We start from the raw sequence: 18,351 nt of genomic DNA, 5'->3' as shown, positions 1-18,351 counted from the left end.
CCTGAGAAGGTGTCTTACCAACCTTATTGACTTCTCTATCTACGGTATCCTTTTCTTTTCTGCCGCGCTCAGTACAATATTCCAGATACACTTTTAACAATCTTTTTGGAATTTCTAAATTGTTCGCGACTTATTTTTGTTACAGACGACTCAACCCTACACTATTCTCTGTTTTATATCCTTACGGCTCCTTCAAAACCTAAGTGATCTGACTTCCTAGACACCGAAAAGCAGCCACTTTTTCTAATTTTTTGTCTTCTACCTTAATATTCACTTTTTCCCTACTTTTTTTTCCCNGTTTTTTTGCGTTCAAGATACGTCTCGATTTCCTGAAAACAACCCTTTATATCGCCTTCTGAAATATTAATACATCAGGTGCCCTTTGGGTTAATATATTAGGGTGTCCTTTACGGTGACTTTAAACAAACCTTGCCACTATTTTGTGTCTTCTTCGTTCTCATATACAATGAGTGAGGTAGGCGCTTCTGATAACTTCGATTTTTGTAAATTTAGACCCTAGTTAGAATTGAAAACCTGATATGTAAATTTAAACTCTTCTGTGAATTAAAGAGTTGATTTGGGAATTCATTTTTTCTGGACACTTTGTTCCTTGGGGAACCAGAATTTAGTCCCTCCAGTACTTTTTGCAGAATTTCCTTAGCATGTTTTTTGAATTATTTAAAACTTCATTACCTTTGACATTTATTGAGCGTAGTAAAATTAATTACACTCATTTCAAAGGACTGCTAATAACTGAAACGTGAATTTTATTGAAAATACCAATAATTTCTATGCCAATAAATGCCAACTTGCATATTTTTAGAATCAAAGGTTGGCACCTCCGACATTTGTAATAATTTCTTTGGCATCATTAAGATCAACTATAGAAAAATGATAATATCAATCCTACTTACCTCAACAATCAGAGCAAACACCTACCTCTACCCATCCTAACTCCCATTTCTGCCTCAAATATGTCTCTGCCTGAGAAGGTGTCCTACCAACCTATCTCTCTAATTTCTTATGGCTTCCATATAGTCCTGCGTTCTCCTATTCTTTCTAATATCCCTTCATTTCTAACCTTCTCTGTCCACGGTATCCTCATTATTCGCGTGTAACACCACATTTCGAACGCTTCTAACCTTTTCTTTTCGCGCCCACCGTCCGTGTTTCGATACCGTACAGCGCCGCGATAAATTAATCGTTCGCGAATATAGAAGTGACTTTTTATTAAAAGCGACTCAACTCAACGCTATCCTCTGCTTTATATCCCTACTACTCCTTCCGTCCTGACTTATCTGACTTCCTAGATACCTAAAATCAGCCACTTCTTCTAATTTTTTGTCTTCTATCTTTATATTCGCTTTTTCCCTACTTTTTCTTCCCTTGCATACCAGTATTTTTGTTTTACTTTTATTTATTTTCATACAATAGTGTTAAAATACTAATAACAATTATTTAACCCTGTATATCAACCCCTAAATGTGTCGTTAATTAGTGGGTATTTATTTTAAAACAAATATGTTGTATCTATATATTTTTTATTGTTAACTTACCTGAATAAAATCACCAGCTATGTACATTATAGAACTATTATAAAGAAATATCTGCTTTCACTTTTACTTTTTTATTAATAATGCATATCTTATGATTATTTCGTAAGGCCGATTTACGCTTGTTGAATTTAAAAGAGTTAATAAAAGTTACAAGAAGAGCCATCTTGTGATTGCTTTTAAGTTGAAAATTGTGTGGGTATTGAAGTTAATTGGGTATCAATTTATAATTATATCTATAGTTGACCCATTAACATTCCACTGTGAAAACTTTTGTTTATTCAAAGATGGCAGTACAATGGTCATTTGTAGGATTATTTAAAAAAAAAATAGAGATCAATACAATTCCAAAGTAACTTAAATTTAATAAAAATAAATGGGGATGATGCGTGAATATGTTCTGTCAAATGCAAGGTAAAAATATAATAAAAAACATAAAAAAAGGTACCAAATCAACTGCAACCCATAAGAATTGTTTAATTATTTACCATTACGAAGAAAAGTTTAATTAATTCACCCCTTATTACAGGACTAATCAGTAAATAAATTAAAAAAGTCAACATTAGTAAATATTTCGATTATTTTTTATTGAAGATAACGTCATTTTTAACTTAATTTCCGAATTTTGAATGATGACACTATTGTAAAATATGACGAATAATAAAATAAATTCAAAAAAAGGTTAGCTATGTTTTCATAATTTTTTTTATTGTAAATTATTTTATTGTTAATTCTTTACTCTTTAATTTATTATTTTTGATTTTATATGCATACTAATATATCTACAGAATACTATTTACCTACAATTTTTTCTGTTCTGAAATTACGCGCTAAAGACTAACTACTGCTGTAAAGAGGTCCTTCTTGTACCAATTTATTTAATTATTACACTCGTAATTAGGAATCAGTAGATTTCGCAAATGTTTTCTGTGTTTGGAATAATTTAAAACATATTGCGATTGTTTAGTTGTTTCGTTCTCACTAAAGATGACAGCTTAAGGCCATTAGAATCTTGGGTTTTATTTTATTATTAACGTTACTTTGTTTTTTAGATAATTTATAAATCTGGCAATTTACCAATTATTATGCCTTTTAATCATAATAATGATATTTCTTATATTAAACATTTAAACTAATAATGAGTATTACAGATATTTAAACAAATCAACACTGGTATATATTTCAATTATTTTTTAATTGAAATTAGTTATTATTCATTCTATCTACACACTTAATAGGTATATAGAATATACCGTTTATCTACAATTTTTTGTTTGAAGTTACACTCTACAGATTAACTACTGCTGTAAAGTACCGAGTTACTTAATTATTATACTCCTAATTAGCAATCAGTAGATTTTTCTAATGTTTTCTGTGTTTGTAATAACTAAAAAGATATTGCTATTGTTTAGTTGTTTCCTTCTCACTGAAGATGATTAATGCTATTTTGTTTTATAGATAATTTATGAATCTGATAATTTACTAAGTACATTATTTACTTGACTGATAGCCAAAATTATGTTATTTTTTAAATTAGACATTTTAACTTATAATGCTTTATTTTTCGTCGTTTTATACTTTCTTATGCCGTTATGATCTAATGTCCTTTAAAAGTCCTTTGATACATTCTCTCGCATGTCTGAGTAAGGAACAAAAAAAACTTCTAGAACTGATAAACAAATCGTCGACTCGCCAGTTTCTGGCAGTATAAAACAGAGTTATGAACTTCTTTAGTAAATAAATATTTAGACTTCGTGTGCTCGTGAAAAACATTAATTATTTAAATAAGTGAAATTGTTTGTAACTATAAACAATCTAAGGATAAAAGGTGTTTGGCTAATGTGTTTTTCAAGCTGTTCGAAATGATGGCGTTAGAAGAGAGGAAGGTAGGAATAATTAATAAGAAATTCTCTACACCATTGATGAATTAATTGATGTTACAGTAGGCAGAAGCTGAATTATATAGAATGTAGATAGTGATAGTACTAATGCGTTTGACTTTTTCTGACAGCAGTTTATTTAAATGTATCTACTTTTTGGAAAAAATCGCATTAGATTTAATTTTTCTAAGTAAATTTGTAGACCGCTCAAAAGTTTGGGCAATTTTGTTTATAAGTAAGAAGGACAATTTTTCGATGTACTTCTTTTATAACCATTTTTTGTTGATTTTAGCGAAAAAAGTTAATTGAGAAAGTTGTTTGTAATAATTTTATCTATACTTCATGCTAAGGGAGTCTAATTTTTTAGAGTGGTAAATTTTCTTCAATAAATGAAAATTTATTGAGAAAAACCGATCAGGTCTAGTTCAAACTTTTCCACTAAAAATTTTAATTTGCCTCCACTATAGTTCACCAATTGTATTGATACGTTATTCCTTCGTGAAATAGATGCACCCAGGCACTTGGTAATTTAAAATAGACGTCATTGTGATAATTTTAAATTGAGTAGAACCAGGTCCAAGTCCACTGAACATTTTAATAGGTCTCTCATTGGTCTCAACTTCAAACAAAGGATAGCTTCGCTTTTACTTGTATTTGTTATCTTCTTAGTGAGTAGTTATTAGGATAGTGTGTCTACAAACTAGAGTTGTTAGGATAGTGTGTATGAACTATCTTAAATATTAGTCTAGGAAGTTGTACGGTAGCCTGTTCATTAATTATCCTCGTAATTAACAAGTTGATCACAATGTTAACTGATATGACCGCCAGAAGAGGGACTGGGATTGACAAATTTCCCGGAACTTCCTATGCAGAACTGTTTCAGGGAAAGTTCAGATTGACAATGCATAACTTCTAATTTAGTTATCTACGTATAGAGGTGCATCATCTTGTCATTATTGGATAAAGTTCAATAAATTCGATAGTTAATTCCAATTATCGCCAGAGCTTACGACATTATTGTTAATCCTGTAATTCAGATATGCTGTGTTGAGGTACAAGATAAATAATACAAAAGTAGTGTTTCCAGCCACTATTTTATTTAGTCTTTTAAAACATTTATAAATGAATGATCACAACCATAATAAAATTGTATTGCACACGTAAAAGTATTTGAATAGGAAACGAAAATAGGATGCAAAAGTTCATCAGCATCTTTTTCTAAATTATTTATTAATTTATTATAAACAAGGAGATATGTACGTTGTTCATTTAATACCTTATTATTTATCAGTTATCAGACATGAAATGAATGTTATAAAGGTATTAAATATTGATTGCAACCTTTGCATGTATATTCGTTTCGTCAAACGTCAGAAAAAGACTAGAAAAGATTATGATAAAATTTTACAGCTTATGTAACTCTAATAATACATTTCATTATATGTATATGATGTTCTGGCACGTGTTTTTTAGTTTTCACTGCGAAGGGATTCCTTCTCTGCTAGGTATTTCCTTAACTGAAACATAAAACTTATTTAACAAGAAGAATTAAGTCCTTGCCAGGGCTGTAGTCAGGGGTACATCAGGGCAGGCTCAGGTTGCTTGCCGCAATATGCCATATTTTATGCTGCGTGAAATGAAAGTCTTTTAGGTTTAATAAATAATTAAATAATTAATTTCTGTTTACATCTGTTAAAGACTTAAATGCTAAATAAGTATGAATAATTTCGTTAAATAATGGTTAATCAAAATTTAAACAAATTTTAATAGCAAAGAAATACATAAATCGATGAAATTCTGTTAAATAATTAAAAAGTTAGTATCTATTAAAATTACATTTTGGCTGTTTTTAAACGCTCGCAACGCTTTCTTAATGTTCGACTTGTATTATTTGCCGCTTTCTACCTGCGTACAATTAGATTTATATTGTAGGTACTTATAAAACAAATGAATTTCAATCCATTTTATAGTTTTTAGGAAATAATTCAATTATTGACAACTATAATTAGATACCAAAGATGGGTTCGGTTTTTCTCNACCTAGTTGAAAGTCTTAAGATCAAATTGATGTAAATAGCTCTCCATTATTAAATTTAAATTTTTCTTCAAAACCTTAATGTCTTACCCTATCCCTCCCTTTCAATGTTCCCACTCCATAAAACATGTTAACTTTTAGTATTTATGCTAATTCAGAATATCTTCACCTGAAGAAGCCAATGTTATGGTGAAACAATTGTTATGAGCAATTAATATATATTTTTGAACTTTACTTTCGTTTTCTTTAATTGATTATGTAGTTTCAACAAGTAAAGCCTTCAACCATTTTCAAAATGTAAAGCTATTCTTTGTTCTCTTCCTGTAAGTTGTAAAGAAGTACCTCGAGTATCTAATAAATACATATTTAATCTTTCTATTTTTTCTATATACACTGTTCTAAAGCAATTTGAGAATTGTTTTTGCTAAAATTGCAGGCAGATGTACCGCATATGAACCAAATGTCCTGACATTCTGCATATATGTTAGGCCCGAAGACCGAAAACGCTCAGTGGCCGAAAAAACGGCCACATCGCGTTCTGGCTGCCTTCGAACGCACAGAACGCGTTTTGGCTGTTTTTAAACGCTCGCAACGCGTTCTGGTNCACTCATTCATATATTATATGCTTGGCAATATAAGTGTTCAGTGTAACCTTCTTCCTAGAACTGAAAAACAATTATAAGAAATTTAATATTGTTGAAATGATTCGACGAGAAGAACCGAACCCACCTTTGGTATCTAATTATAGTTGTCAATAATTGAATTGTTTCCTAAAAACTAAAAAATGGATTGAAATTCATTTGTTTTATAAGTACCTACAATATAAATCTCATTGTACGCAGGTAGAAAGCGGCAAATAATACAAGTCCAACATTAAGAACGCGTTGTGAACGATCAACAATAGACAAAACGCGTTCCGGCTGTTTAACAGTTACCAGAACGCGTTTAAAAACAGCCAAAACGCGTTCTGTGCGTTTGAAGGCAGCCAGAACGCGATGTGGCCGTTTTTTCTGGCCACTGAGCGTTTTCTGTCTTCGGGTCTAACATATATAAAAAAGAGTACGGAATGCCTTGGCACACGGTTCACGAGTGCATGACTAATACATACACTGCATGTATTTTCGTGAAGTTTCAATGCAAAAGGTTTGAATTCTTGTTATAAATAATAGTAAAACGTACATACCCATTGCTTTAAATAGGGAGAAAAGTGGCGATATTGTTGTAACGAAAGTTTTGGTTCAGGAGCCCATGTTTCATCAACTTCACTGTTTCTGGGGCCGGTAAATATTATTTCAGGATTATCCTGTTCTATTTCCTGGAAAACTTCTGCATTTACTTCCTCATCGTTTGCCCTCTTGCCCATTCCACCGTAGCACGAATGGCCGAACGTTGAACAACCCCCTTGAACGAACGTTTCATTATTAATTTTAATATACAGACGGAAGGCAATCCCTTTAACTAGGAAATATGTTAAACTACAGCCACTATTTCAAACTAAACATTGCATTGAGAATTTCAATTAATACGTTCATTTACTTCATGCAAATATCTTCATTCCTGTAGCTTCATCGTGATCAAGCAAAAAAATACGTACATAAGTATGCTATAAAATTGGAATAATCTGGCATTCATTCATGCCTGATTTCTGTGCATTTTTAAAAATAATCCTTAAAGCTTTTTCCATGTTTGATTAACATTCAAAAATGAACTTCTCTGACTGAATTTGTTCCACTAGGGAATGCTCATTCGAATTATTGTATTCCGTTTATAAAATGCAATGAAAAATTTAGTAGTTACCTTCTCGGTGCAGTATAATTATACAAGAGAAATTGCTGAAACAACTTTAAAGAATTCAGAAAAATTCGGCGAAAAATAGTTCAATATATAGGTGTGGCCAACTTGTTTTTTTTTATAAGTAAAGTAATATAATTCAAAAAAGACATCACATAAAGCAAAACGTTCACCGAAGACAGAAATTACACATTTCATTGTATGTAAAGCAACTTTTATTTCTGATTTGTCGGAATAGGGAAGGAATCTCCTTCCTGGGCTATCAGCTACGCTTCTGAGTATTTTTACGGAAATAGCAAGCTATCGTTAAATTAATATCATTTTGAAAAGTCAATTTTTCTACTTCATTTATCATTTTTGTTGCATTAAGATCAAGGAAAGTCATTCGCTGTCAATTATTTATGCAATGCAATTAAAATGTCAAGAAATCTTAGCGAATCTATCTATTCTGAAACAGAGTAGTATATATTTCCTAGATTAAATCATTTTCTGTTGCAATTTTTGCTGTTACAATTCGATTAGGCATTTGCAAGAGAAAAAGGTCGACGATATAAATTAATTGAGTGCGAAACTTCACTTTACTAAACTACATTGTCTTTATTTTACAAAAGGTCCGACTTAATTAAGGAAAATGTCTTTCATTCAATACCTTTCTACCGGAGGCAGAGATCAATAGGGTGGTGGAAAATTTTAAACGTAACGTTAAAGAAAACTACGCAGGGGTACATAAAAGGCATTATGGAATATTCAAAGTGGTAAAATCAGTTTATATTAACGTATATTCAATGTATATTTTAAAACAAAGCACTGATTTGTTTCCATCGCTTTATGGAACATTAAAATATTTAGTGATATGTATAAAGTTCAGCTCCTACCTAAAACTAGTTACGCATTTCCAGTGGAGTGGACTTCACCAATCATTTACAAAGATAAACCGTTTTTGGGATAGGAAAGCGTACTCGCATGTTTGAGATTGTACTGATATTAATCCTTTCTGCTTCCAGTGCGCTTTTAACTAGCCCTTCATGCCTGAGAAGGTGTCATACCAACTCATGTCACGTATTTTTTTTTGAATTCCATAGACCCCTCTGCTCCCCATTTTTTCTAATACTTCCTTATTTCTAGCCTTTCTTCACGGTATCCTCATCATTCACCTGTTACACCATATTTCGAACGCTTCTAATATTTTCTTTTCATTCGCGTCCATCGCCCGCGTTTCGCACCCATACGGCGTCGTTAACAAACCTTCGAATTTCCAAATTATACTTTCCTGAGTACTTCTATTTCATTAAAGGCAATTCGACTATGCGCTATCATTTGTTTTATATTTCTTCATTATGTCTTATCTGACTTCCTAGATACCCAAAATCAGCAACTTCTTCTAATTTTTCGCCTCCTATCTTTATATTCGTTGTTTCCCTACTTTTTCGTCTCTTGCATGCTATTTTTATTTATTTTCATACAATACTCATTTGTCAATATGGCTTCCATTTTATTTGAAGCTACAACCCGATGAGTGGTTAGAAACCTATCTAATATTCTTCCTCTCNCATGACTCATGCGGCGTTACCTCGCTCTGAGGCGTTCCATTTAAGGCTTGAAGTGCAAGAGAGAGCGCGGAACAAGCGACAAAGAGGAACAATCGGCCTCCGCGTTCGGTAGCGTTCGACATCTGTCTCTCTCCTACTTGAGTGAGCGATGCGTCCGCGTGGACAGCTGCTATACAATAATATTTCCATTTACCTCCTTCTCTATATCCATACAAAATATTTGAAAAATGAAACCATTCCATCAGTATTTTCTTATGACGTTGTCACGTTCAACTATCGTCAGTAAACCGACTTTACATACAACCGATTTTTATTAAAGTGAATATCTCCTTTTGTTAAGTTTTTATGGCATAAAATCTGTATAATAACGATATTGGCAAACTAATTTAACTAGTCTGGATGAGTTTAGTAGAGACGCATACTGCTGTCAAAGCAGAGGTCAGTTTGGTGATTTATTTTACAAAACATTGCAATTTGTTGTGCTCACTAAATACATGTACCTCAACGTACAGAAATTAGCATTTAAATCACGCTGAATTAGTTACACTTTAGTCAAAATGAAAAATCTTGACCATCATTTACGTTGACATTATAATGCTCGTTGCTGGAATTTATTGACCTGTAATCATTTTGATCTATTCAAACTTAACGCAATACGTGAATTCATATTTACGGAATAGAAAAGAAAAATAATTTGACAAAAAACGAAATTTTAATTAAACAAAATTTTATCAAACGCGTATGCGGTAAAGATTCATATCTGTCAATCAATTTCAACTTGATTACATTACTGAAAATGGTACTCAGAAGCATATAGCTGTAGAGTCACTCTTAATTACTTAAATTATAGATACAACAAGTTTACTATAGCTTGTAATGACCAAAAAGAATTCAAGAAGCCATTTTTAGCCTTTTTTGAGTATTTCTCGATCTCACCACTCGATATTATAGTATTTGGGGAAAAGAAGTATTATATTTATTAATTGAGTGCGAAACTTCACTTTACTAAACTACATTGTCTTTATTTTACAAAAGGTCCGACTTAATTAAGGAAAATGTCTTTCATTCAATACCTTTCCACCGGAGGCAGAGATCAATAGGATGGTGGAAAATTTTAAACGTAACGTTAAAGAAAACTACGCAAGATTCATAAAAGGCATTGTGGAATATTCAAAAGTGATAAAATCAGTTTATATTAACGTATATTCAATGTATATTTTAAAACAAAGCACTGATTTGTTTCCATCCTTTATGGAACATTAAAATATTTAGTGATATGTATAAAGTTCAGCTCCTACCTAAAACTAGTTACGCATTTCCAGTGGAGTGGACTTCACCCATCATTTACAAAGATAAACCGTTTTTGGGATAGGAAAGCGTACTCGCATGTTTGAGATTGTACTGATATTAATCCTTTCTGCTTCCAGTACGCTTTTAACTAGCCCTTCATGCCTGAGAAGGTGTCATACCAACTCATGTCACGTATTTTTTTTTGAATTCCATAGACCCCTCTGCTCCCCATTTTTTCTAATACTTCCTTATTTCTAGCCTTTCTTCACGGTATCCTCATCATTCACCTGTTACACCATATTTCGAACGCTTCTAATATTTTCTTTTCATTCGCGTCCATCGCCCGCGTTTCGCACCCATACGGCGTCGTTAACAAACCTTCGAATTTCCAAATTATACTTTCCTGAGTACTTCTATTTCATTAAAGGCAATTCGACTATGCGCTATCATTTGTTTTATATTTCTTCATTATGTCTTATCTGACTTCCTAGATACCCAAAATCAGCAACTTCTTCTAATTTTTCGCCTCCTATCTTTATATTCGTTGTTTCCCTACTTTTTCGTCTCTTGCATGCTATTTTTATTTATTTTCATACAATACTCATTTGTCAATATGGCTTCCATTTTATTTGAAGCTACAACCCGATGAGTGGTTAGAAACCTATCTAATATTCTTCCTCTCAAAAACTCGAACAACCAGCTTATATTTGTTTGCTGTTATTCCAAACTCTTCTTCCTGCAGCCCTTTTACCAGTTCATCTGGGGTGCCAGGAGATTCTGTTCTGAGTTGTCACTAATGATAGTTTCTGTGTCTTTAAATCCCTCTCGCTAATTGACCATCACGTGGCTAGTGGTCTGCCTCTTCCTCTTGGTTGTCTATTAATGTTAAGTACTGTCTTCACAGAGAAGTTGTACTCAAGGCTCACTACATGACCCTACAATCTAAGTCTACATTACTTTAGCTTCCCCTCTACCAGACCTACTTTAAAGAGTCCGTTCACATATTCGTTTCGTATCCTGTTCAGGCGCGTAACGCTGCCTGCCCATGGCAACCCATCTCGTCTATTTCGTATTGATTACCATTTCCATAACGTCGTCTGTTCTCTTGCGCCTTCTAATATATCTTCATTTCTAACCTTTTCTGTATCCATTGTATTTCTAACATTCTTTTATAGCAGCACATCTCAAATGTTTCTAACACTTTCTTTTCTGCGGCGCCCATCCCCCACGTTTCATATCAACGCAGAGCCATGCTACAAACGTACGCCTTCAATAATAGTTTTTTAATTTTCAAATTAACTGATCTCGAGCCCAAAGTAATGTCTTTTTGTTAAAAGCGACCTGACTTGAGCTATTCTGTATTGTTTTATATCCTGGGTTACCAAACTCCCTAAATACCTTCTAGATTATTGTCTCCTATAGCTGTTTTAGTTACAACCTCACTTTTACATCCCTTACCTGCTATTGTCTTTGTTTTGTTTTTATTAATTTTCAAACCATTTTTTTCTGGAAATACCGCTTCCACTTTGTTTAAACCTAACTAACTCTCCCTTGCTAGATGCTAATCATCTACCCTTGTATGTCTAACAATGAAACTATCCTATCATTAATGATATTAATCGCATCTTCAATATACAAATTTAAAAGGCTGGAGTCCTTTCTTAGGTTTTTACAACAAACCTACAAACCATTAGAAATAAGAGTGTGCACTTTGAGGACAGAGGACCACAAATAAACGGCAAATAAGCCTTAAGTAACCCCGTGTAATCTAATATTTGTCTCTAGTTAAAACCATTAAATAAGGATTACGTCGTATAAGAGATAGGCATATACATATAAGCATACAATACTTTCAATTCTAACGTGAGTTATGCCATTTAATTGATTATTGTAATATTGTCAGACATTCTCTGCCTGCACTTTTATTTTTTAGAATTTATTGGCATTCAATGTGCCGTTATATTTGTACAAAGGTACAATATATCATCTCCCGTGCACAGCAACTACCCACATATCTGTACGGATATGACAATAGGACATTATTTTCTCAATCAACACGCTCTATAGAGGTGGGTTGGCTGGTATGTATACTCTCGAGATTCAATCAATGAAAGTTGAATTTGCAGTTCAACGACTTTCTCATTGTTTTTTGTAGCTTCATCATCATCATCGTCATTAGGTCGTCAGTCCTAAAACTGGTTGGACACGCACCCCCACTCTTTCCTATCCTGAGCTAATCTTCAGATTTTCCTAAAACTAGAACATCCAACATCCTTAATTTTTGGTGAACAGTAACCTAATCTAGGTCTATGTTCACCCCTCCTAACTCCCGTTTCTGCCTCTAATATGTTTCTGACTAGACCCTCATGCCTGAGAAGGTGCCCTACTAACCTATCCAGCCTATTTCTTATTGACTTCCATAGAGTCCTCTGTTCTCCTATTCTTTCTAATACCTCTTCGTTCCTAACTTTCTCATCAATCGCATGTAGCACCACATTTCGAACGCTTCTAACTTTTTCTATTCCGCCGCGCCCACCGTCCATTGTTTCGCACCCATACAGCGTCGCGCTCAGAACATACACCTTTAACAATCTTTTTCGAATTTCTAAATTAACCGTTCGCGAGCATATAAATGACTTCTTTTTATTGAAGGCGACTCGATCCTGTGCTATCCTTTGCTTTATATCCCTACTACTCGTTCCGTCCTGACTTATTTGACTTCCTAAATACCTAAAAACATCCACTTCTTCTAATCTTTTGTCTTTACATTCGCTCTTCCCCTACTTTTTCTTCCCTCGCATATCAGTATTTTTGTTTTTTTTTATTTATCTCCATGTAACACTAGTTTGNTATATATATATCTGAAGAAGCCAATGTTTGTTGAAACAATTAAAAAAATTCTTTACACTTTTCATTTCTTAATTTAATTTCGGATGTGAAATTATTAAAAATGTGAGTAACGTAAGTTTAAAAGTTTTGAATGTAGATGGAGCGATAAAGCAATTTCTTTGTTAGGAAATCATTAATAAATAATCAATAATAGAACTTTAGTGTGATTGGAATTATGACGGGAAGCAAAATGAAAAGCTAATCAATATTTAGATGAACGGCATTCGTCGTCAAATACCAAAGTTTGATGGAGAGATTACAAAGGCCTACAGGACATATTACCATTTAGACTTACTAATTATTTGGGATTTATCTAGATTAAACATCCAGAGAGGAATTACGACACAATAATAGAGGACTATTTCAGTTCAGAAGTTTGTGGGTTGTTTTATAGACCTGACATCTTTAGTTTGTAAAATGTTTACGGTTCACTTTGGAATATGATAAGCAATTATACGTTATAATGTAGGGAAATGTTGTACAAAGATAGTGTAAAAAGTTACATTGTCAATAAGGTTAATAAGTTGGTTGCACTAGACCCATTTTAATAATTTTTACATATCCACTTGTCAAGTACTACATTAATACAGTAAGTTTACTGACGGTATGTTATGAAGACAAGGTTCAACTTAAATATTTCGTACTCCTTTCTACAATAGTTCCTATTTTCGTGGGCAACTGTAATATTCTTTAATAAGGACAAAGTTTGAGTTATAAAAATTACAAACATTTTTTGAAAATTCATTAAACGCCAGGATTACAAGGCATTAATGTCCTATTGGCTATTTTATGTCCCACCTATGACATTATAAAAATTATTTTTGAAGAATTTATTAATTGTTTGCCAATAAAAATATCATTTCCTACATTTCATGTTGTTGTCATCATCATCATAAGGACGTTAGTCCTACGATTGGTTGGACACTTACATCTACTCCTTCCCATTCTGAGCTAATATTCGCATTTCCCTAAAACTAAAACATGGGATGTTTTTCCTTAACTATTGAAAAATTACTTCTTTGAACTCCTGTTTCTGCCTCTAATATGTCTCTGACTAGACCTTCATGGCTGACAAGGTATCTTACCAACCTATCTCTCCTATTTTTATTTACTTCCATAGAGTCTCCTGTTTTTCTATTCTTTCTAATACCTCTTAATTTTTAACCTTCTCTGTCCTTATCACATTTCGAACGCTTCTAACCTTTTCTTTTCCGCCACGCCCACCGTCCATGTTTCGCACCCGTACAGCACCGCGATCCAAACATGCACCTTTAACAATCTTTTTCGAATTTCTAAATTAATCGTTCGCGAGCATAGAAGTGACTTCTTTTTATCGAAGGCAACTCGACCCTGCGCTATCCTCTGCTTTATATCCTTACTACTCCTTCAGTCCTGACTTATCTGACTTCCTAGATACCGAAAATTAGCCACTTCTTCTAATCTTTCGTCTTCTATCTTTATATTTGCTCTTTCTCTACTTTTCCTTCTCTTGCATACCAGTATTTTTGTTTTAATTTTATTTATTTTCGTACAATACTGTTTCGTCAATACCGCTTCCATTTTATTTAAAGCTATCTCTAACTCCTCCTTGATGGATGCTAACATCATCTGCAAATCTAAGCATACTAATCGTTTGACCCTGTATATCTATCTCTACAGTTATTATATTGTCTTTAATGATGTTGATCGCGTCTTCGATGTATAGATTAAAAAATGGCGGTGNGTACACCTATTGTTTAGGTAAGTTGACAAAATCTTAAAATTACAAAAGGTTATTAAAATTTCATTCATTCATATATTATATGCTTGGCAATATAAGTGTTCAGTGTAACCTTCTTCCTAGAACTGAAAAACAATTATAAGAAATTTAATATTGTTGAAATGATTCGACGAGAAGAACCGAACCCACCTTTGGTATCTAATTATAGTTGTCAATAATTGAATTGTTTCCTAAAAACTAAAAAATGGATTGAAATTCATTTGTTTTATAAGTACCTACAATATAAATCTCATTGTACGCAGGTAGAAAGCGGCAAATAATACAAGTCCAACATTAAGAACGCGTTGTGAACGATCAACAATAGACAAAACGCGTTCCGGCTGTTTAACAGTTACCAGAACGCGTTTAAAAACAGCCAAAACGCGTTCTGTGCGTTTGAAGGCAGCCAGAACGCGATGTGGCCGTTTTTTCTGGCCACTGAGCGTTTTCTGTCTTCGGGTCTAACATATATAAAAAAGAGTACGGAAAGCCTTGGCACACGGTTCACGAGTGCATGACTAATACATACACTGCATGTATTTTCGTGAAGTTTCAATGCAAAAGGTTTGAATTCTTGTTATAAATAATAGTAAAACGTACATACCCATTGCTTTAAATAGGGAGAAAAGTGGCGATATTGTTGTAACGAAAGTTTTGGTTCAGGAGCCCATGTTTCATCAACTTCACTGTTTCTGGGGCCGGTAAATATTATTTCAGGATTATCCTGTTCTATTTCCTGGAAAACTTCTGCATTTACTTCCTCATCGTTTGCCCTCTTGCCCATTCCACCGTAGCACGAATGGCCGAACGTTGAACAACCCCCTTGAACGAACGTTTCATTATTAATTTTAATATACAGACGGAAGGCAATCCCTTTAACTAGGAAATATGTTAAACTACAGCCACTATTTCAAACTAAACATTGCATTGAGAATTTCAATTAATACGTTCATTTACTTCATGCAAATATCTTCATTCCTGTAGCTTCATCGTGATCAAGCAAAAAAATACGTACATAAGTATGCTATAAAATTGGAATAATCTGGCATTCATTCATGCCTGATTTCTGTGCATTTTTAAAAATAATCCTTAAAGCTTTTTCCATGTTTGATTAACATTCAAAAATGAACTTCTCTGACTGAATTTGTTCCACTAGGGAATGCTCATTCGAATTATTGTATTCCGTTTATAAAATGCAATGAAAAATTTAGTAGTTACCTTCTCGGTGCAGTATAATTATACAAGAGAAATTGCTGAAACAACTTTAAAGAATTCAGAAAAATTCGGCGAAAAATAGTTCAATATATAGGTGTGGCCAACTTGTTTTTTTTTATAAGTAAAGTAATATAATTCAAAAAAGACATCACATAAAGCAAAACGTTCACCGAAGACAGAAATTACACATTTCATTGTATGTAAAGCAACTTTTATTTCTGATTTGTCGGAATAGGGAAGGAATCTCCTTCCTGGGCTATCAGCTACGCTTCTGAGTATTTTTACGGAAATAGCAAGCTATCGTTAAATTAATATCATTTTGAAAAGTCAATTTTTCTACTTCATTTATCATTTTTGTTGCATTAAGATCAAGGAAAGTCATTCGCTGTCAATTATTTATGCAATGCAATTAAAATGTCAAGAAATCTTAGCGAATCTATCTATTCTGAAACAGAGTAGTATATATTTCCTAGATTAAATCATTTTCTGTTGCAATTTTTGCTGTTACAATTCGATTAGGCATTTGCAAGAGAAAAAGGTCGACGATATAAATTAATTGAGTGCGAAACTTCACTTTACTAAACTACATTGTCTTTATTTTACAAAAGGTCCGACTTAATTAAGGAAAATGTCTTTCATTCAATACCTTTCTACCGGAGGCAGAGATCAATAGGGTGGTGGAAAATTTTAAACGTAACGTTAAAGAAAACTACGCAGGGGTACATAAAAGGCATTATGGAATATTCAAAGTGGTAAAATCAGTTTATATTAACGTATATTCAATGTATATTTTAAAACAAAGCACTGATTTGTTTCCATCCTTTATGGAACATTAAAATATTTAGTGATATGTATAAAGTTCAGCTCCTACCTAAAACTAGTTACGCATTTCCAGTGGAGTGGACTTCACCAATCATTTACAAAGATAAACCGTTTTTGGGATAGGAAAGCGTACTCGCATGTTTGAGATTGTACTGATATTAATCCTTTCTGCTTCCAGTGCGCTTTTAACTAGCCCTTCATGCCTGAGAAGGTGTCATACCAACTTATGTCACGTATTTTTTTTTTGAATTCCATAGACCCCTCTGCTCCCCACTCTTTCTAATACTTCCTTATTTCTAGCCTCTCTTCACGGTATCCTCATCATTCACCTGTTGCACCACATTTCGAACGCTTCTAATCTTTTCTTTTCTTTTCCTTCGCGTCCATCGTCTGCGTTTCGCACCCATACAGCGTCGTTAACAAACCTTCGAATTTCCAAATTAAACTTTCCCGAGTACTTCTATTTCATTAAAGGCAATTCGACTGTTTTATATTTCTTCATTATGACTTATCTGACTTCCTAGATACCCAAAATCAGTGACTTGTTCTAATTTTAAATAATAGATAAAAGAAGAATATTCACTCTATTGCAAATTTGTTCTTCGAGGTGGACCACCTGAGATTATTACAGAAATGAATAGAGGAGGCATTCCTGAAGTGTTTTATTGGGAGGCGTTACTATCCCTTACCTAGTTTTTTTGCTAAGGGGGCATCAAAGTTGACTAATTTTTTCTTCAATGTTAAACATGTAAACCTCTATTCGGTCTAATTTGAGTATGCTGAAATCTAAAATTTCATTCACTTTGATTTAATTTCAATATTTCTAATAAAAAAACATGAATTTTTACCACTTTACACACAACCTTTTTATTTTAATTGCTACTAGAAGTTTATTTTTTCACATTCTTATTAACCACGTCATAGTCTACAAGAATCGAATTGCTGAACTAATTTTAAAAATTCTTCCAATAGGTAATAGAATGGCTACTACCCTGGGTAATATATGCTATGTTTTATTTTGATAAAAAAAGTTTGATAAAAAAAGCAAAACTGCCATATCTTTTTCAAAAATAAAGAGAAAAAAAGAGACAGAAATTCAATCACTGTAAGAGTAAAAGGATTACAGTAACTATGAAACCCCAACCGACATTTTGCTATACACTCATCTTCATATACATATTATTATTTTATTATTATATTTTTGACGTGACAACGTCTTATAATTCGATGGAGCCGGCTGCACGCACGAAAAAACGCGACTCATGTGGCGTTACCTCGCTCTGAGGCGTTCCATTTAAGGCTTGAAGTGCAAGAGAGAGCGCGGAACAAGCGACAAAGAGGAACAATCGGCCTCCGCGTTCGGTAGCGTTCGACATCTGTCTCTCTCCTACTTGAGTGAGCGATGCGTCCGCGTGGACAGCTGCTATACAATAATATTTCCATTTACCTCCTTCTCTATATCCATACAAAATATTTGAAAAATGAAACCATTCCATCAGTATTTTCTTATGACGTTGTCACGTTCAACTATCGTCAGTAAACCGACTTTACAGACAACCGATTTTTTT

General features: G+C 33.2%; 3 protein-coding genes across 3 annotated transcripts in view; 1 reads left to right on the top strand and 2 right to left on the bottom strand.

Moving 5' to 3' along the window:
• Positions 1–3,259: 3,259 nt before the first annotated feature.
• Positions 3,260–18,351, top strand: part of LOC108734336 (basic phospholipase A2 PA-12A) — a 72,149-nt gene continuing 57,057 nt past the window's right edge. The window contains exon 1 of the mRNA XM_025973133.1: positions 3,260–3,439. The gene's annotated coding sequence lies outside the window, so the exon portion shown is untranslated. The remainder of the gene's footprint in view (positions 3,440–18,351) is intronic.
• LOC108734337 lies at positions 4,527–13,932 on the bottom strand. Its single transcript, XM_025973098.1, has 3 exons — positions 13,917–13,932; positions 6,651–6,925; positions 4,527–4,950 (listed from the first exon to the last, which is right to left on the bottom strand). The coding sequence occupies exons 1-3, from the start codon at positions 13,930–13,932 to the stop codon at positions 4,903–4,905; spliced, it is 339 nt and encodes a 112-aa protein (XP_025828883.1). The 3' UTR covers positions 4,527–4,902.
• LOC112904027 overlaps positions 13,956–18,351 on the bottom strand; it is a 19,745-nt gene continuing 15,349 nt past the window's right edge. The window contains exons 2-3 of the mRNA XM_025973097.1: positions 15,351–15,568; positions 13,956–13,961 (exon numbers count right to left, since the gene is read on the bottom strand). Of these exons, the coding sequence (XP_025828882.1) occupies positions 13,956–13,961; positions 15,351–15,568 (224 nt within the window). The remainder of the gene's footprint in view (positions 13,962–15,350; positions 15,569–18,351) is intronic.

Source organism: Agrilus planipennis, unplaced genomic scaffold (assembly GCF_000699045.2).
Source record: "Agrilus planipennis isolate EAB-ADULT unplaced genomic scaffold, Apla_2.0 scaffold83, whole genome shotgun sequence".
Classification (NCBI taxonomy): Eukaryota; Metazoa; Arthropoda; class Insecta; order Coleoptera; family Buprestidae; genus Agrilus; species Agrilus planipennis.
Note: the sequence above shows the minus strand (reverse complement) of the source record. Positions and strands in the feature narration are given on the sequence as shown.